The sequence below is a fragment of the Mandrillus leucophaeus genome, unplaced genomic scaffold, assembly GCF_000951045.1.
Source record: "Mandrillus leucophaeus isolate KB7577 unplaced genomic scaffold, Mleu.le_1.0 Scaffold918, whole genome shotgun sequence".
Lineage (NCBI taxonomy): Eukaryota > Metazoa > Chordata > Mammalia > Primates > Cercopithecidae > Mandrillus > Mandrillus leucophaeus.
Window position 1 is genome coordinate 231,772 of NW_012110008.1, and position 21,944 is coordinate 253,715.

At 36.4% G+C, this 21,944-nt stretch overlaps 1 protein-coding gene across 1 annotated transcript in view; it reads right to left on the bottom strand.

Moving 5' to 3' along the window:
- Positions 1 to 21,944, bottom strand: part of ABCC9 (ATP-binding cassette, sub-family C (CFTR/MRP), member 9) — a 145,992-nt gene that overhangs the window by 9,096 nt on the left and 114,952 nt on the right. Inside the window, exons 32-38 of the mRNA XM_011969874.1 lie at positions 20,323 to 20,425; positions 9,632 to 9,733; positions 8,671 to 8,791; positions 7,291 to 7,421; positions 6,152 to 6,230; positions 3,566 to 3,674; positions 1,079 to 1,182 (exon numbers count right to left, since the gene is read on the bottom strand). Coding sequence (XP_011825264.1) covers positions 1,079 to 1,182; positions 3,566 to 3,674; positions 6,152 to 6,230; positions 7,291 to 7,421; positions 8,671 to 8,791; positions 9,632 to 9,733; positions 20,323 to 20,425 — 749 coding nt within the window. The remainder of the gene's footprint in view (positions 1 to 1,078; positions 1,183 to 3,565; positions 3,675 to 6,151; positions 6,231 to 7,290; positions 7,422 to 8,670; positions 8,792 to 9,631; positions 9,734 to 20,322; positions 20,426 to 21,944) is intronic.

Genomic DNA, 21,944 nt, shown 5'->3' on the forward strand with positions numbered 1-21,944 from the left:
GGGGAACATCACACACTGGGTCCTATTGTGGGGAGGGGGTAGTGGGGAGAGAGAGCATTAGGAGATTTACCTAATGTAAATGATGAGTTAATGGGTGCAGCACACCAACATGGCACATGTATACATATGTAACAAACCTGCACGTTGTGCACATGTACCCTAGAACTTAAAGTATAAAAATAAAAAATAAAAAATAAAAAAATAAAAAATACCCAACACTACAAAGTAACTTAGTTTAAAATAAAATAAAAATTTTTGAAATCAGACCTAATCAAATTTATATATCTCATATTTTCTTTCAAAATTTTGACCAAGATATCAATTAATAAATCCACTTTAAAAGACATTTGAAGGTATAAATGTGTTTGTTCATGTGATAAAATTGTGTCATTGATGTAACATTACTATTCCTTTAAAGATTTTTATGTTCTGAAAAATATCTCCTCTTAGTCTATAATTGAGCAAAAGGATTACTGTTTTGAAAGACTTAAAAAAATGTTTAGCTATTTTTTAGCTAAGAAAAAAGATTCCTTTTTCAGTAAATGGATAAAGCTGAAAAATAATAAATTAATAAAATGTTTTAAATAAAAAAACCAAAGAAAATTATGTTATATAAATAAAAGGAATTTTCCCTCCTGGCAGCAGAGAAAATGGCTACTAATGTGGCAAAATTGCCTTTCCCTAAATGGTGCCAAACTTAAACCTAACAGCTCCTGCAATCCTCCCATTCATTTCCTGATGGTAGGTGATCAGACAGGTCAACTGAGAAAGAATAACTACAGGGAAACATCCATTACAATGACCTGTACCCACCAATTGTCAAAAGATGGCAGAGGTAAATGTATTAATTGTAATATTTTGGAGTAGTCACATAGAACAGAATTTGTTATTGGGTTCACCCTCTTGTACCCCATGCAAAAACATTAGATTTTGAAATATTCTAATGACTTTTAGGGTGTTATTTTAAATATAAGGGGATTTAATGCTAAAGTTATGTGATTATAGCATAAAATATAGATAGACATATGTAGGATTAATGGCATATATAAAAAATAAATATACTATTTAGAAAACATACCTAGACCTCCTGGTAGAGATTTGACCATATTCTTCAGCTGAGCAATTTCTAAGGCTTCCCAGAGTCTGTCATCTGTGCATTTGCACTCTGGATCTAAATTAAATCTGAGGGAAAAATTAGTTAATTAGTCAATAAGTCAAAATAGAGAAACTTCTATGTATATTTGCTTATTGCTTTTCTTTCCTTACAATGTAAGTTTCATTTATTTTGGTCACTGCTGTATATTCAGCATCTAGAACAGTGCTCAGAGCAGTGCAAGCACTGAATTCATGCTTGATGAATGAATGCATGATCTTAATAGTATAAAAAATTGTCTTGATGATATCATTATAAAACTTTATATACATTATATCATATTACCAAGTTTGTTACCTAGATCCATTGGCTCCAAACTATGCTTGGTATAACCCAAATAGTATCTAGCAAAATATTCCTGCAGGACTGATGCTACATACATACATCTCTATGGGAACATATGACACTATTTTAGATAAGCTGTGCTGCATCACCAACAATAGTAGTGTACTTGTCCATTCTCATGCTGCTATAAGGACATACTCGAGACTGGGTAATTTATAAAGAAAAGAGGTTTAATTGACTCACAGTTCTGCAGGGCTAGGGAGGTCTCAGGAAACTTACAGTCATGGTAGAAGGGGAAGCAAACATGTCCTTCTTCACATGGCGGCAGGAGAGAGAAGTGCTAAGCAAAGTGGAAAAGTCCCTTATAAAACCATCAGATCGCCGGGCATGGTGGCTCATGCCTGTAATCCCAGCACTTTGGGAGGCCAAGGCGGGCGGATCACCTGAGGTCGGGAGTTTGAGACCAGCCTGACCAACATGGAGAAACCCTGTCTCTACTAAAAAAATACAAAATTAGCCAGGCATGGTGTTGCATGCCTGTAATCCCAGCTACTTGGGAGGCTGAGGCAGGAGAATCGCTTGAGCTGAGGAAGCGGAGGTTGCTGTGAGCTGAGATCATGCCATTGCACTCCAGCCTGGGCAACAAGAGTGAAACTCCGTCTCAAAAAAAAAAAAAAAAAAACAAAAAAAACCCCATCAGATCTCACAAGAACTCACTCACTATTATGAGAACAGCATAGGAAAATCCACTCCCATGATTCAATTACCTCCTACTGGGTCCCTCCCACGACACTTGAGGATTATGGGAGCTACAATTCAAGATGAAGTTTTGGTGGGGACACAGCCAAACCATATCAAGTAGTATTCATAATAAATATATTTGGAGATATAAACTCACTATGGTATTGCTAAATTACTTGACACATCCAGAAGTTTTAAAGTAGTTTTATAACTAAATATCAGGCAATCTTACATACATTTTTCCTTTAAAATAAAGAGTAATTAGTAAAAGGAAGTGGCAAACACTTCTTTGTAATTAAGTAGATGGACATTAGGAGCAAGATAGAACAAAATATGATCAAATGAGAGATGTGATCGGGGGGACGATGCTGATATCATTTTGCTCCAAATCTCACATGTCCAGGGAGGGACCTTGTGGGAGCTTATTAGATCATAGGGGCATTTTACCCCATCCTGTTCTCATGAGAGTAAGTGGATTCTTATGAGACCTGATGGTTTAAAAGTGTGGCAGTTCCCCCTTCACTCTCCCTCTTTCCTGGCGCCATGAGAAGATGTGCCTTAGCTCCCCTTTTGCCTTCCGCCATGATTGTAAGTTTCCTGAGGCCTCCCCAGCCATGAAGAACTATGAGTCAATTAAACCTCTTTCCTTTATAAATTACCAGTCTCAGGTCATTCTTTACAGCAGTGTGAAAACAGACTAATACAGATGCCAACATGGACTTTGGAATCAGACAAACTGCAGTTGGAATAGCAGTTCTTCCACTTACTAGGTGTAGGAACTTGGTTTAACTTATAGCTTCTTTGAGTTTCAAAACCCCCATCTGTACAATGGGGATAATAAATACGTATCCTAGAGTAACGGTTGGAGAATTTAATCAAATAATAAAGCAGCTAGCAGATGATTGATATCCACCCCCGCTTTTTTTTTTTTGGTGGGAAACCCTGAACCAGGCATGAAGACTGTAGCAGCTTTATTCATAGCAATTTTGGCTGAAGTAAAATTGTAAGGGGTGGAGGGGTAGGTAAAGGGATTAACCAAAGTCAGAATATCTGCTGAGGTCAGGCCAGACACACAAGTTAGACTGGATATCTGTAAGATAGAACACCTTAAAAAAGTCTGCTAAGCATCACCGTTCTTAAGCATAGAGGAAAAAGTGGCTTTCATAGAATCAAACTGAAAGGGATGAAGATCTCCTGGAAACATAATTTTATAGGTTAATTTAGCAACTCGAGGCTTTTCCAATCCAAATTGTTGGGTGGCATATTTGATTTTATTGTCTTGATATCAGTTCACTCAGACCTGAAAAATGACTCTGACTAAAACCTTTCTATGAGTCAAAGGCTAAATCCCGAGGCACACAGATGTTTGCTAAATATGTTACCTACCTAATGGAACCACTGAATAGTATTGGATCCTGCAGAATGATTGAAAGTCTAGAACGTAGTGTGTGCAGTGGTAATTTGGAAATGTCTATCCCATCAATGACAATTTTTCCTGTTAAGGAGAAACGGAAGTTACAGATACATAGTAAAATCACAAGTAAAATAATATTTGTTTACAAATTGAAAGTTATTTCCTAGTTCAGGGTTGAAATTCAGGAGACCAACTTTTCCATTTAAGCATGTGGTGATTCCTCAAGTATCTAGAACTAGAAATACCATTTGACTCAGCAATCCCATTATTAGATATATACCCAAAGGATTATAAATCATTCTACTATAAAGACACATGCATGCATATATTTATCACAGCACTATTCACAATAGCAAAGACCTAGAACCAACCCAAATGTCCATCAATGACAGACTGGATAAATAAAATATGGCACATATACACCATGGAATACTATGCAACCATTAAAAAGAATGAGTTCATGTCCTTTGCAAGGACATGGATGAAGCTGGAAACCATCATCCTCAGCAAACTAACACAGGAACAGAAAACCAAACATCACATGTTCTCACTCATAAGTGGGAGTTGAACATTGAGAACACATGGACACAGGGAGGGGAACATCACACACCAGAGCCTGTTGGGGGGTGGGGGGTTAGGGGAGGGATAGTATTAGGAGAAATATCTAATGTAGATGATGGGTTGATGGGCACAGCAAACAACCATGGCACATGTATACCTATGTAACAAACCCACACGTTCTGCACATGTACCCCAGAACTTCAAGTATAATAAAAAAAATCATGTGTCTCTACATAATATACACATTTGGTGATGGTTTGTCTTTCTTATATATTCCTCCTAAAGGAATTCAGAGTTTTTATTCTGTTTATGTGATCATACCAACCAAAAAGTACTTTTATCCCTTCCTGAGTCCTTTCCCTTCTAGTATTCCCTTTATCCTCCTTCCCACTTTATTTCTCTCCATGGGATTTATCAGAATCTGATATTCTGTATACCTTTACTTATCTTTTTATTGTCTGTTCCCCAACTAGAATATAGGCTCTTTAAAAACCAGGATCTTTGTCATTCACTCCTGTATTGATTTAATAGTACAATGCATTACAAATAGAGAAGTACATTCTGTGATATGAATATCAAGTTTTAATAAATTTCTCCATACTGCATATGGACTTATAGAGATTTATGCAGTGTTGATGTTGTTTCTCCACCATGATATACGCAGTTAATCATACCACTTTTGTGCAGAGAACATATTGCCTTGTGAGATAAGATGCCAGGCTCAGAATGGCAGCTGCAGTCCTTTTACCAGATAGATTTAGAGTAGGCAAGATTAGCTTAATTCAGGAATAACAGATCAGAAATAATAAATTATGTATTAAAATCCTAATAGCCTACTGCTCTTAAAAAGAGAGTAAATCATTGATAGTTCACATGGGACCTGAAATCATGTGTCTGGACTCACGACGATCAGGCTAACCTAACATGATCGATCATAAACACAGTGTTTTAATGAAAAATGTCAATTGATTTTTGATCACTTAATTGCCTTAGAACTTTAATCCCACTGAAAGTCCTTAAAGTGTCTGTGCCTTATTACTAGCCATGGAAAAAATAAGCTGCTAACCTCGTGACAGAAGTTTACCTTGTTCCTGAATTTAAACCCCACAGAAATTACATTTACTATAGTTCCATGTTGTTGTTCATAAACTGACCTCTTTTTCTCACAGAGCCGTTGTGTAGATTAAATTCAATAATATAAACTGTCAAGTACAATAAACATGCAAAGTACTATGATAATCATAATCATTACAGATAATAATAGTAAGCACTCCTTGTACTGTCAAGTACACTAAGTTTGGTCAAATTCATTGCTGGATCCTCTTTCATTCAAGATACTTTATGTGCTGGCCTATTTATAGGTCACTTGATAGACTAAATAATGGGACTTCTTTTTTTTTAAAAAATTAAGTTATTTCTATGCTCCTGTGTATCATATTATTAATAATTTGGTGGATGAATGTGTATGTTTTGTGTATGTTGTTATCATGAGCTTTATCACTTTGCAGCAGAGGTTGCCTCCTCACAAAATGTTCAGTGTCATTAAGCCATGTTATTAAGCAGATGATGGTACGAGTTACGTACCAAAATTTAAAATGCAGACTACTTATCTCCTTGTGCTTTTTTCCTTTGTTGGAAAGAGACATATGTTTAATCTAAAGGAAGCAAGGCAGTTGTCCTCCCTCTTTCTTTCTCTTGAAATTCTACCTCCACCTACTGCTATTCAAAGTGGGTGGTCTTGTTTTCATTTTACCAAGTTTATTAAAATGCTTTAGCAATAACGTATAGACATGAGTTTAAGGCTCATCATTTTATTTCCCCAATTCTATGTCCTTTATTTACTTTTGAGCTGTTTATTTGGGATATCTGCCTTGAACCATGTGTAGAGCACAAAGTCCTTATAAATATTTGCTTTTTATTTCTGCAGGATTAGGTAAATTGGTTTTTTTAAAGGAAAGCACCACATGGCCACTTAAAAAATTTAGTTAGCAACTCACCATCAAATATATCAACCATTCTGAAGAAAGCCAGAGACAACGATGATTTCCCACTGCCAGTGCGACCACATATGCCCACCTATGAAAACAGCTGTCACTCAAAGAGAAGAGGACTCAGACAAAGGACAGAAGATTAGCTTGTTTTATTTTTTAACTTAAGATATTATGATAAAACTGTAATTATGTTTAAATAATTACATTGTAGTCATCATTTTTTCTTAGGTCTACATTATAAATTGTTATCAAGATAAAAACAGGCTGGGCACAATGGCTCACACCTGTAAACCCAACACTTTGGGAGGCTGAGGTGTGTAGGTCACTTGAGGCCAGGAGTTCAAGACTAGCCTGGGCAACATTGTGAAAACCCATCTCTACAAGAAAATACACAAATTAGCTGGGTGTGGTGGTGTGTGCCTGTAGACCCAGCTACTTGGAAGGCTCAAGTGGGAGGATAGCTGGAGACCAGGAGGTCGAGGCTGCAGCGAGCTGTGATCATGCCACTGCGCTCAACCCTGGGTGAAAGAACAAGACCCTGTCTCAAAAAATAAAAAATAAAAATATAAAAACAGTCCTCACCAAATCTTCAATGACTTCATTCGAATTATTTTTATTTCTATGTGATTGCCTTGCTTTTTCTTTGTGGCTTTTTTTTTTTTACATTTAATATATTGTTGGACTAACAAATAATGATTCCATATTATCTTAGAAGTGATAGTTTTATAACAAAAAGCAGAATGATTCCATTTTCTTCTGCCCACTTGTTCTTTTTATGATAACTAAAAGAAGTAATCTGGGGACTAGAGTTATTATGAATGCAAAGATTCCCAAGGGGATGGCTATTTTGGGCAGGAGCCAGAAGATAGAAATTTTTAAAAACATGCCTATTGTTGACTTTTCTGATCTTCATGGGAGACTAGTGAATTACAATATGACTTGGAGAACATGTATTGTAGTCTGATCCTATCTCTCCCTTTTTTCTTTTATGCAGATAATTTGACCTACACCAAGTAGGGAATATTATGTGAGGCCAGTGAGAATATACTTACTTGGCTGGGAAGTATGAAGAGTTTAGGCAGTAAAAAAGCAGACTCCATCAGAGGTTTTACGTAGAGAACAAATAAAATGCAATGATTTCATACCTTTTGTCCAGGTTTGATGTAAGCTTTGACGTGCTTAAGAACAGGTTTCAGATTATTTTCATATCTGACACACAGATCATGTATCCTAATCTCCCCTTCTTGTGGCCAATGTTCTGGAACTTGAGAAGGATCTGGAGGATGGGGTGGGGAAATAGACAGATAGATAATAGGCAGATAGAGATTGATGTAGAAAGAAACGTATGCATACTTAAATACATTTATACATACAGATTTTTTTTTTCTAAATTTAAAGTAATACTGAACCAAACTATGTGGCAAGATTTTTTTTTAAAATTTAAATCACATTCAAATAAACACCATTTGATTAAGCACTTTTAAGACAGTTTTTTCGTGTTTGTTTTTGGAGCCTTAACCATCATCACCTCTCCTTAGCATTTCGTCACTCAATCCTATTCAAACTGGACAGATAGCTCTTTTCTGAATTGATTTATTTGTTCAGTCAGTTGGTCATTAAACACTTATGTGCTTTAAATGTGAGAGGTGCTGTGCAAGGTGCTGGGAATATGGAGATGAAAGACACAGCTTGAGGTGCTTGCTTTGTCCTTGGGGAAGTGTCCAGTAGGTCAGCACCTACAGTACTACATGGAGGCCCCATGATGAAGGCAAGCCTACGGTGCTAACCTCGGAGGTCCAGGAGGGCTCCAAGAGGAACCAGTGCCGGAGATGAATCTTAGAGGATGGGAGCTGGGAAATTTATTTTAAATATATGTACATAGGAGAATAAAGAGGAAAAGAAAGCCTAGCATGTTAGTGTGGCCAGAGTAAAAGTGGTGCAGGTGGATGACAAGAAATGAGACAAGACAGATGGACAAGGGTTGGCTAACGAAGGGGTTCATGATCTTAGCTAAGTTTTCTGGATTTTGTCCTTGAAGAGCTAGATGGCTGTTGAAAAACTTAGGTAAAGGAATGCCTTTTAAGCTTGGAGATTTGCATTTAATGAAGATTATTCTGTCCTCAGTATTGAATTTCCTGACAGTTTTATTCTAGCAAAGTTGGGAATCTCAGTCCGTATTTTAAGATCCAAATTTCTTGACACTAAGTTAATAAAATCTTGAGAAAGAGAATATAATAGTTTATAGTTTAGGTCAGCAATTAATGTAATAAAGGCCAAATATTTTTATAAGTCTCTTTAAATATCATTAAATAAATATCTGTTTGGACTTTGGTTTCATCCAAGACTTTTCAGGCATAAATAGTCACATCTTTTCAGGTGTACATAATCAAGCAAAGCCAAGATGAGAGACAGTTTTCTGGATACTGAAGTGGAAAGCAAAAGCAGAAACAACAATATGCCCAACACACACTAATATTTGATTAAAATAAATATTTAAGTGAAACAAACAATATTTAGAGCAATACCCATTGTGCCTTCATAGTTCTCTGACTCCATAGTCAGGAAACTGTTCACTTTCTTCACTGCACCCATCTGGACCTCCAGGTCAGCCAAGTTCCTCACAACCCAATTCAAATAATTGGTTATCTGTGTCAGGTGATTAAAAAAAATTTTTAAATAAATTAAAGTAAGAAGTTGTGGTTAATCACTGGAAATTTTGGAACGAGATAACTTGGACCATTAGTGTACATGTGTGATACAACTCATAAGTGCTACAGAATATTGGAGACCAAGGAGAATGTCATGTGATATATCAGCAAAGAAGGTGTCTGCTCCCTTCAAGGGTCCATAAGCGTCACTATTTTGTGAACTGTCCTGATTTCCCTGCACGGTGGATAGTGGTATACACTTCTGTTTGCACTTATCTCATGTATACTCACATTCATTGTAGCATCCCCAACTGGGTTGTGTACAACTCAGGACAGGGATCCCAAACAGCCTGGAGAGTACTCTGACCACAAGATCTGAGAAGTTCTTAAAAATTGGTTCACAATGCTAGAAATGAATCCAAACTGTCCTATAAACCTGGGTTTGGGCCCCAATCTACTATTATTTGCAAGATGTAATCTTCTTATGAATTTAAACCTTTCCTCTAACGTCCATGAATAAGAGTTGATAATAACTATAGTAGACCCTCCAACACTGCACAAAATGAGATGTTTTCCCCTTTATTTATTCTTTAAAAAAAGGGATACATGTGCAGAACGTGCAGGTTTGTCACATAGGTATATGTGTGCCATGGTGGTTTGCTGCATCTATTGATCCACCCTCTAAGTTCCCTCCCCTCACCCCCAACCCCCCAACAGGCCCTGGTATGTGTCATTCCCCTCTCTGTGTCCATGTGTTCTCAATATTCAACTCCCATTTATGAGTGAGAACATGCGGTGTTTGGTTTTCTGTTCCTGTGATATTTTCATCCATACCTACCGTAAGTGCATACAGAAGACCCAAGCCTACCAATCCAGAATTCGAAGACCCACTAATGGATGCTATAGATGCAGTGAGGACAATGCAGGCTCCCAGATAATCCTTTGAAAAAGGAAGAGAGAATGTTAAAAGGTCACTCCCAAGTTCTTAAACCAAATATTTCAATCAATTTACAGAGGTGATCACTAAGAGAATATACATCATTCCATATGTGTCCTGTTAAGTTTCAGAGGAAGAATACCTAAGATGTAGAAGAATAGTAGCTTGCAATATTAGGGCTGGAGTGGAGAGTGATTCCACGCTCTCACTATATATACACACACACACACGCACACATATATACAGATGTTTAGCATATATATATATGAGATATATATATATGTGTGTGTGTATATATATGATATGGGTTCAGAGAAGTTAAACATCTTGCCAGAAGTTAAGCTACAATTGGTGGCACAATGAGGATCAGATGTAGGGTTTCCTTTTTTTTGTTTCCAACTTTCTACTGCATTATGTTGCCAGACAAGCAATTACTTTTGGACTTGATGTTCTAGCTCAGATTTTATGTGTGCTTATGTCAGGATTGTGATTAGTTCCTTTGTGTTATGTAGTGAGGCCTCTGCAGAAATTTGTCTCTGGTTAACTTGTTGGGATTGGTATTAGGTTGATGCAAAAGTAATGGCAAAACCCACAATTACTTTGGCTCCAACCTAGTATTTGAACTTTTTGTCAACTATCTGGGCTCAGAGTCTGGGACACTAAACCTACAGATTTCATGTAAATAAGAATAAGGGCTATGTTTACTCAGACAATACAAGTATGGACATGTCTTATTGTATTTAAATAGTATATGATTCAATTATAAACTCTTTTCCAAAATTAAAACAATTCTTTAATAACAGCCATAGATTCAAATAAAAGATAGGGACTTCTGTCCATTTCCTAACACTTTCTTTTTATTCCATTTCCCGACATTCCTAGGTATTGTTCTGTCTCATCATTCAAAAAAGAAATTCTAAAAACTTCTCATGTTGATGTGTCACACATCCCCAAAGCAGATAGAATTTCAGATATGGTCACTTTCTAGAACTATCTCAAGTCTTATTCCACTGATAAAACTCCTTCTCTAGATAGATTTGTCTGTGGTCCCTCAACAACAATCTCACAATTAGATGATAACACATTAATGACAGTAATGGAATGCTGAACATGCTGAAGTCAAAGAATGGAGATGTTTCTCAAATGAGCTCACATGTTTACATTCCTGTCTCTTTTAAAAACAGCTCCAAAGATCAAACTGTTGGAACAACCAGTGATCCCAGCCGTGGAATCAAAAATCTGGGTTCAGACACCGACCTTGACAGTTACTAGTTTATGAGCTTAGACAAGCAATTTAAAACCCTCTGAGACGGTTTCTTCCTTGGAAAATATAAATGATATTTAATTCACAAGGATTTTTAAAGGAATAAAAATGTTAAATACTAGTTAGATTTCCCCATCTTCACATACCAGACTGTCTTTTTTTTTTTTTTTTTTCCTTTGGATACTTTTCAAATGTTTAAAGTAAACTTAAAAATTTGTATGCATCATAAAAACCTCAAAGGTTAAAGCAGGCACTAAAATTTAATTCCATATTGATGCTCATGATCTTTACAAAGATTAAAGGAAAAAAATCACATAGAGTTAATCCTTTGAGGCAATAAATTCCACAGAGGTAGTAAATACTTCTTTGATTGCCTCTTCTGGTGTATCCTTTTGTTAACAACTTGCCACACCCCTACTAGACAGTTCTTTCTCTTTTCCTCTTTATTTGAATTAACTACACAGATGTAGAGAATAACCAGTCTGGGCTGCTCTTCTGCAGTTTATACATGCCAAAGTGCTCCCAAATACTTCTAAAATATTTACAGCAATATGAATTTTTTCCTTTCAGCCATTTTGGGTAAAGTTAATACTTTCAAATTTGTGTTATACATTGTTATTTCCATATTATTTTTTTTCTAAAAGTCTCATAGAGTTTCTGTAATAAGTTACAGAAAGTAAATTAATACCAGAAAATCCTTCCAGCAAGGTATGCCTGGCTTGACATTAAAAAAAATATGTCATCTGTCTTCTGAGAAATTTCTGTGAGTGGTATATATGTTAAGAGTTTGAGGCAAGGTACTTCTTTTATTAATTTCTATTCTCTACCTCCTGCCAGCTGACTTCATTCATTCATTCATACATTCTTTTAAAAATGTAAGTTGGATCATATAACTCCCCTGCTTAGAATTAACAGTGCCTTCCTGTTATACTTATAATACATTCAAACTCAGATGGATTACAAAGCCTTGTATGATATAGTCTGGACTTTGTACCCTGTCTACTCTGACCTCATCTGAGATTAGTATCCTGCTCCTTCACTATACTCTGACCACACTAGCCTTTCCCCTATTCTTGGGAATACATCAACTTTGTTTCCCCCAATGACTGCCTGAAATGCTTGTCAATAGGTCCTTGATACCTGGCTCCTTCCTATCATTTGAGGGTCAGCTCAAATATCACCTCCTTGGAAAAGTCTTCCTTTTCTTGGTTCCTACCTCCAGCCCTGTGGCTCTTCTCTATCCCATCATCCTGTTTTATTTCCCTCAAAGCACTCTGAAGTGTATGAAACGATCTTATTTGCTTATTTGTTTACATGGTTATTTTCTATCTATTCTCATTAGAATCTACGTTCCATGAGGACAGGGTCTTTGAATTTTTACCATTATTATCTCCAGCAATAAGAATAATGCTAAATACATTGATTGTGAAACTTCAGTACTTCTTTGTGCAGTAAATGACTAGATAAATTCACCCCTTCATAAAACATTCACTGAGTTTTTCTATGAGCTGAGTATTTTCCAACTTAGGACTTCTCCCGAATTTGCTTTTAGGATTTGTATGAATCATTTAAGTCTCTACCAATCTCATTTCCAGGTTTTAAGAGCTGAACATGTAAAGATACTACAAGGGTGTATTTTTTATAAAGTGGGAAGTCCAACACCAAGTTTTATAATCTTTTAACTCCCATGTCCATTTAGAACTGTAATATGAATCTCTTAAAAAAACTTTGCTATGTTTAAGTGTTATGAGTTATTTCCTTTTCTAAAGCCAAAAGTACTTTTACCTAACTCATGAATTTCATCATTCAGTTCCAAATTATTATATATATATTTTTTACTCTTTTAATTGTGGGGAAAAAAACCTCACAAAATGCTGTTGCTGTGTTTTTTATAAAGAACAGATTTGGACTAGAATATGACAAGGTCATAGCTGACTGAAATATCAAAAATCACTGGGTCTAAATAAATGGAAATTAAAAAGTGGGAGTAATATGAATATAAATATAATAAAGGAAAGGTAAAACATTATGCAGTCAATTTCTCTCTATTAAGTTTAGTTTACTATGGAAATCTTTGTATTCTAAATTGGGCTCCTGAATTCACCCACTGTAAAGAATGACATGGTAGATTTGATTAGAAGATAATTTAAACTATTTTCTGTTGAATTAAAATGATAATTCTGGTAACAGATAGGTAGTGTTATTCTGGCAAAAGGGCCAGCAAAAGAAGTGAAAACAGATGATGGGAGAAAAAGCAGAAGACTCATCAATAAGTTGTAGTCAGTATATATTTTCTGGGCCCCTTTCACGTGGTTAATGTTTCAAAACTACTTGTATAATTTTCAATACGATCGCTGGATATTATTAGTTATTAGGCCAGCAATACAAATATGCTCAAATTCATATATTAAAATGTTTTAGAAATATTTTTGACTCTTCAGCAAAAGAAAGATAGTTTTAGAGGTACATTTTACAGCAAAAATTTTGAGAAGAGGAACTGATTTCCAAAATCTATAATCTACTAAATTCAAATAGATATTATAGTTTGAAAGCCAATATGTCTACAGTTTAGTACCTGTAACAAAGTTATTTTATTATAAAAATATTTTTAAACTTTCTTTTTAAAGAAAAAGCCATTCTGTCTTTTCATCATACTAACTAGATACTTTCCAGCTCACTGCTGGATTATTACCACTGCTAAAAACTGTTTTTTTGGGTTTTTTTTCCTAAAGTACTGGAAATATTTTAGAGACTTCTGATCAGAATTTTATCTTGATTTGCATAAGGGATGAAGCCCCTTTTTGTACTATACCTTTCAAAAAATATACAGCAAAATCACTAAATTTCAATCACTTCTCTTCAAATATTACAGTAGTATAGGAATGTGAAATTAATAACTAACATAAAAGCTTTTGTGGCCAGCCACGGTGGCTCATTCCTGTAATCCCAGCACTTTGGGAGGCCGAGGCGGGCAGATCACAAGATTAGGAGATTGAGACCATCCTGACTAACACAGTGAAACCCCGTCTCTCCTAAAAACACAAAAAACTAGCTGGGTGTGGTGGCGGGCACCTGTAGTCCCAGCTACTCAGGAGGCTGAGGCAGAAGAATTGCTTGAACCCGGGAGGCAGAGGTTGCAGTGAGCTGAGATCGTGCCACTGCACTCTAGCTTGGGCAACAGAGCGAGACTCCATCTCAAAAAAACAAAAAAACAAAAAAAACCATAAAAATAAAAAAAATGCTTTTGTTAGGTCTCTGATTTTCACTTCCTTTACTGTTAAACATAACAAGTTTAATGAACCATAAAGTGACCCTATGGTTACATCTTTCCATTCCTCTGCAAATAAGTGAGTAGCAAAACAGCTTAGAGGCAATAAACTAAGAAAGGAGAAGCAGATGGTTTGCATAACTTTCACAGAGGACAGCAAATACTTAGGGATCACTAATAGCATTTATTCTACTGCTGTAGCCTTACACATCCTAAGCAATCTACTCAGTGAAAACCACCTTCCATCCAAATGATACAATGAAATGGGAGACTGAACTTAGGAAACGGAAGTTACAACATAGATGAATTATCTACTTTCAAAAGAGGGCTTTTATCTGTAGAATAGTAAATTATAACTTCCATCAATTTTGTGAATTCAATACTCCCCACCAGAAGATTCCCATGTCAAAAGAGAGGCCTCTTTTCAGATTTCTAGTGATTCAAAGACATCTATCTATATTTGGAATTATAATGAAAATTGTAATTCTCTATAAAGCAGCCTTGTAAATAGTTAATAGCAACTGAAAAGTATGTGATCCCTCTCCTTCATATAGCACTCAGGGGCACATTATGGTACCACTGGGTATCTGCAAGAATATATTAGGACCTCCATATTACGAGATCACTGTATCCCTGTCTGTCGTTGAATTGTGAACACACAAAAAAGCAGTGTTATCTCACAAAATAGACTCTTGTGCAAGTTCACCCTAAAGACCATTTTTACTTTAGCCTGTTGACTCTAAAGTCTTTATTTTTGGCTTCTTGATGTGAATTTTCTTTTATCCTTTCACCACACAGCAAGACAAAACCTTGGAAAGACAGCCTTTAGATAAAGTTACTCCATTTTTGCAACTGAAAACACCAATGCCAAAGAACTGGAACTGTTTAGTGCAAAGGGATGAAGAGAAAACACCGTGCTGAACGAAAGGACGCAAGCAGCATTCAGAGGTTAGGCTGTAGTGACACATTGCACTCAACCACGGCCGGCTTCACTTGGCACCCAGAGGAAAAACAGTCCCCTCTGCTGCCAAAGCAACTCTGGTGGCCAGCCACAGTCTAGCCGCTTTCTACCAGCCAAATTATCTACCAGCCAAATTATTTTATTCTTTTAGTCTCTTGTCCTTTTATGATTTGAGTGTGTTATGGTCTTTATTTTTTTTTTCCCAATTCAAAACGAATATGAAATGAATACGGTGGGCAAGGCTAGATCTTCCATAGGGAAAACTGTGTGCGCAAAGAGGATAAATCATGATTGTCTTAACTCTTACTTAACATGACTGGGAAAAGAAAAGAGAGCTCTATAGTATTAAAAAAACATAAACAATTATTTTGAGATACATTCCATCAATATCTAGTTTATTGAAGTTTTTAGCATGAAGGGGTGTTGAATTTTATCGAAGGCCTTTTCTGCATCTATTGAGACAATCATGTGGTTTTAGTCATTGGTTCTGTTGATGTGATGGATTATGTTTATTGATTTGCATATGTTGAACCAGCCTTGCATCCCAGAGATGAAGCCGACTTGATTGTGGTGGATAAGCTTTTTGATGTGCTGCTGGATTCGGTTTGCCAGTGTTTTATGGAGGATTTTTGCAATGATGTTCATCAGGGATATTGGCCTGGAATTTTCCATTTTTGTTGTGTCTCTACCAGGTTTTGGTATCAGGATGATGTTGGCCTCATAACATGAGTTAGGGAGGAGTCCCTCTTTTTCTATTGTTTGCAATAGTTTCAGAAGGAATGATACAAGCTCCTCTTTGTACCTCCAGTAGAATTCGACTGTGAATCTGTATGGTCCTGGGCTTTTTTTGGTTGGTAGGCTATTAATTATTGCCTCAATTTCAGAACTTTTTATTGGCCTATCCAGGGATTTGACTTCTTCCTGGTTTAGTCTTGGGAGGGTGTATGTGTCCAGAAATTTATTCATTTCTTCTAGATTTTCTAGTTTATTTGCGTAGAGGTGTTTATTGCATTTTCTGATGGTAGTTTGTATTTATGTGGGATTAGTGGTGATATCCCCTTTATCATTTTTTATTGTATCTATTTGATTCTTCTCTCTTTTCTTCTTTATTAGTCTGGTTAGCAGTCTATCTATTTTGTTGATCTTTTCAAAAAACCAGCTCCTGGATTCATTGATTTTTTTGAAGGGTTTTTCGTGTCTCTATCTCAACATATGAAAAAAAGCTCATCATCACTGGTCATTACAGAAATGCAAATCAAAACCACAATGAGATACCATCTTATACCAGTTATAATGGCGATCGTTAAAAAGTCAGGAAACAACAGATGCTGGAGAGGATGTGGAGAAATAGGAACGCTTTTACACTGTTGGTGGGAGGGTAAATTTGTTCAACCATTGTGGAAGACAGTGTGGCCATTCCTCAAGGATCTGGAACCAGAAATACCATTTGACCCAGCAATCCCATTACTGGGTATATATCCAAAGGATTATAAATCATTCTACTATAAAGATACATGCACACATACGTTTATTGCAGCACTGTTCACAATAGCAGAGACTTGGAACCAACCCAAATGCCCATCAATGATATACTGGATAAAGAAAATATGGCACATATACACTATGGAATACTATGCAACCATAAAAAAGGATGAGTTCGTGTCCTTTGTAGGGACATGGATGAAGCTGGAAACCATCATTCTCAGCAAACTAACACAGGAACAGAAAACCAAACACTACATGTTCTCACTCATAAGTGAGAGTTGGACAATGAGAACACATGGACACAGGGAGGGGAACATCATACACTGGGGTCTGTCAGGGTGTTGGGGGCTAGGGGAGTGATAGCATTAGGAGAAATGCCTAATGTGGATCACAGGTTGATGAGTGCAGCAAACCACCACGGCATGTGTATACCTATGTAACAAATGCACAGGTTCTGCGTATGTATCCCAGAACTTAAAGTATAATTTAAAAAAATATATATATATAAGCAAAAATTGGATGAGGTTCAGGGAACTTCCCGAATTCAACAAAAGGTGTTTCTACTCTGGTTTCTCTCTCTTCTTTCTTGAGATTTTCTGTCAACAGCAGTGACATGGCTTTGGAAAGTTAAAACTGGGTATGAAGAGGAAGGGAGGGGAAACATAGCCACAGAAAGCAATGATATCATGTTTTCTCCCGTTTCCATTATGGCTCTGAGTCCACGAATTAGAGTTGGTGAAATCTGTGTGAAGAAATCCTGCTTGCCTCTTCTAATTTATGCCCAATGAAGTGACCTTCTTTGTACCATTTTGGTTGCGTTCCTGCTCTGGGAACTCTAAGAATGTTTGCTAGAAGCAGATATTTATGTGAACTTACTGAGTAATATGACAAAGAGGGGGTTGTGTCCATACCACAGATAAGATCAATGCAGATGTACTGGGCCAAATAGAAATTTTTATTACTTTTTTAAAAAAGTGACTTATGAGGCAGAATATATCCAGCTGTGGGGTGTAGAGAACAGTTCACACCCTAGTCTCCGAGGTCCTGTAGCTCAACTTCATTTTTCTCACACAAGATCCAGTTATTTCAAACTAAAATTCTGTCTCCAGTGATGTGGATATGCCCACAGAAACACAGTAGTAATGAGGTCATTTATATGTGCACAATTGAGAGAAAAGGTTATTCCCCAGGAGAAGTCATCTACCTTATTTAACACTCCTACTGTGGCATATGTTCTTGGATTATAGTATTTATATTTAAATACACCTGGTTCCAATAAAAACTCTCAGTTCACTCAGAAGAGCAGAGCGACAGTGAATCTGACTGGTCTCACAGTGGATCTCTGAGATTGTCTAGAGGAGTGTGTATGTGTGCGTGTGTACAAGTGTTTATCCACATAAAGTTACTGACATATAAATACAATGGATGGAGGCAAATCATACCCAAAGGACCTTGAACCTTGACTTCTGTCGGCAGATATGCCTGGAACTTTGCAATAAATCAACAAATGTTTCTTGCCAAAATATATCTTTGCCCACCAGAAATGAAAATAAAATACTCCTTAGTCTTTTGTATTAATTTTTAAGGGAGAGTTCTAGTAATAAGACTAGATTGCAAATCTTGGAAGGATTCTAATACACAGAAAGCAAAGAGTAACAAACGTATTACAAAGTAACCAAATGAATGGCCTGTTCTGCCCTTCCTGTTTCAAGTGTCAGTATTTTGTTTTTTGCAGGTGGAATTCAAGATATAGATTCTATTATATTTAGGCAGGTTCAACTGCTTTTTCACATGGGGGTTAAAATATTGGGTTATGAATCAAACTAAACAAAACCATTCTGAGTTTGGCTGCTGTTCCTTTCTAATTTTTCCTGACCTTCCCTTTCTTGGCAGTGTTAAGGCTCTAATATCTTGTCTTCTGGCTATGAGAACAGAGCATATGGTTTGCTTGAAGATTCTTGTTCAACACTTATCCACTAACCTGACAGCAGGAAGTGCTAAAGAGTAGAAACAGGAGTCGGTCAGACTCTCACCTCAAGTCCAAGGCAAATATGCTTGCCCCTAAAAGACATACTTGATCTTCAAGTTCAGGAAAACCAGATACAAAGGTAACTGCTAACATTTCTCCCTTATGATTTCAGGATATTCTTTCAGTAAGCTATTTCATCAGTAATTATATTATTAATATATGATTTTTTTTCCTTATAGAACAACAGAAATTACACACACAGACACTCACATATCAAAACAAGGAATTAAAACAAGGAATTATGGAATTATGGTTTGGATAGGGTTTGGGAATAATGTTTTGGTTTTGTGATAAATCCTAAGTAACACTTCACTTGACTTTATTTATCTGTATGTAATTCCCAAGAAACTCTGCCCCGCCTTCTTCCAACGGTCACAGCTACCTTGAGGGAATTTATCAGCAAACAATACTTCTATCAAAACTTTGTGAAAAATAACTATGCAGTGCTGTTGAATAATTTCTACATAATGACTAATATAGTTGTAGAGAATCTCTATAAACCTGTGAGAAATCATGATAACAAAAGCTCACAAGGATGTCTAAGATTCTAGGTTAATCTGTATCCATCAATCAACTACTCAGATTTTAACTTGGGCTCCTTCATTTCTACCCTATTAGATTCCCTTTACCATCTTCCTTCTCTTTTCTGTTGTGTTTTGAAAGAAAGCCTATATATTACTGAAATGCAATTAGTGGAAATAAGATTCTCCCAATAGTACAGATAAACATGCTTTTTCTTTTCAAAACTGGCAAATACCTATTAAAAAAATTACACTCAACTCACCATTACCACCAAAGTAGCTTATCCATGTTCCGGACTGCACAGACTACAAACTATACTCCTTGCCTTCTGGAATGTCTTTCTCATCTCTCCTACTTGATACTCCAGCTCATTGGCTTATGAACCCCCTACCAGGGCAGGTACCAGTCATTATTCATTCATGCATGCATTCAAAAGACATTTCTTGAATGCAGTTGCCAATCAGTGTAGTAGGGGATTTATGTTACTTTTAATCCAATGCCCATACAAGGTACACATTCTTACTTTATAGATGAGGAACTGGGACTAAAATTAACTTGCTAGACCAAGTCTGTGTGATGCCAAAGCTTGTGCTTGTTCTTCTACATTATTCAAGACAGAAGGCAACAAATGATTAACTGTAGTTTTCTACATTTTGTACTAACATGACCCTCCACTGGCTTAAAACGTAGAAAGTTGCCATCCTTCCAGGCAGGACCAACTCGGTAAAGGAAATGAGTACATCTGTTCACTTGCCAAATGCACTCTTTTGGAAAAAAAAAAATGAAGTTATACAAATATTTGCCATTCCATTAACTTATGTGATCTAGAGACTAATGAACACAAAATGAAATTTTGCTTTTTGGGCTATTTGTCTTGTCATTAGCTAAAACATTATGACAAACTTCATCTGTAACATAAACAAACCTGAGCTATTTTAAAGTTCAGAAAATGTGAAGCTAGTGCTGAATCTCAGTGGAAGGCTAATTTTTACAACTGTCTGCCTCTTTGCAGCAGGCGTCTTCTCTATTTGGTTTCCATTTCGAAATCGTGAAATGAACGTACCGTCCTGACCTCCAGCCATCTGTTGGCAGCTGAGAGGAATAAGTAGGCAATGTTGTTTGTGTCCGTCAGTTCCAGCATACGTTGTTTAAATCTGGTTTCATGCCTGCAGAAAACAAAAATACAGTGTTAGCCACACAACAGGAGAGGTCATAAAAACAGTCACACTTACTACTACACTATTTACTCAACATAGTGACAAACTGATGGCATGGAATGATCAGTAAATAGATTTCTACTTTAAAATAAAGACCAGCTGCTACTGCTCTTTGCATTCTTAGTAGAGATGGTGTGGTCAAGTGTTTATTTCCTTTCTTATACCCTTACTAGGAAAAAGAGTCCTTCTAACAACAACATTGTATTAAAGATCATTTCATAAATTTTCACATAATTAATGTAGCCATGAGAACAAGGCATAGCCTACTACATTAAAAGGGCCTTACAAAAACCAAGATAAATTGTGTAGAAATGCAACTCTACCAACATTTTGTGGCATTTATTTTACTTTTCCAAACAACAGAGTTAGAGTGGGTGGGAGGTGCTGGATCAGAACCAGGGAAGACAGAATACTATACATTTGCAATTGGCAAAAATATACTTTTAAAATTATCTTTTTTCCTAATATTTCTGCGAACCAAAGAAAAAAAAACTGGGATGGCAAAAAGTAGAGGATGGGGGACACTAGAGATGATGGCAAATGTTCTACACCCCCAAATTCTAAAGTATTTGTAAGGATGGTCATTGCATAAAAGGAATTTGGTCTGTGTACTTTTAGGGTTCTATGATATATATCGTTTGGATATTGATCTTCAACAAATTAAGTTAATTCTTGATGCTCAATAAAATCACACCAAGTTCTGTGTAACCTATTTTATAAATGAAACGGTTACTAAAAGCCCTATCTGTTTAAACATCTGAGCCAACATCTCAAAGAAATTCATGCTACGTGGTAGAAAAAAATCTTCTCTAAATCACAACAGCAGTCTCTTTTTATTTCTCAATTATTTTCCCTGAATAACAGGAACATTGGAAGGTTGGATAATATAATAAAAATAACTGGTTTGAAGCTGGGGAAAATACCAAATCAAAATGTGATTTATTCACTCTCTGCAGTCATGGCTTGTCTTATAGAGACCTCCCATCTATGGGTTATGTTTGCAAGAAATAACCAAACTTCATTTGACAGAATGGCAGTGATTCCTTCTTGATAAAAGACTTCCTCCACTCATCTCCCCAATTTTTAAGTAAAATTGTAAAAATTTATAATAAATCATCACATGTCAAAAAATGAAGAAATCCTGGGTGGGGTGTCCATTTGGCCCACTGAAGTAATCCATACAGGCCAATATAAAGCAGACGCTTGATATCTATCCAGTCAATCTGATCATTCCAATATGTCAAAAAAGACAGATAATTCAGTCGGACAGTAAGCTCTAATCTACAATAATCAGATAACTCAGCAATCACAGCCAAATAATTACCTCACTTTGAGTTGAGTATCCATGACCCAAATGCCATGCTGCCATGCACAGGAGGACCTGGCCTGAATGGCTACTCTGCTGTGGGACTAAGCAGTCCAACCTTACCCTCCAGCTGACCCTTTTAGCGATGAATATAGAGAATAA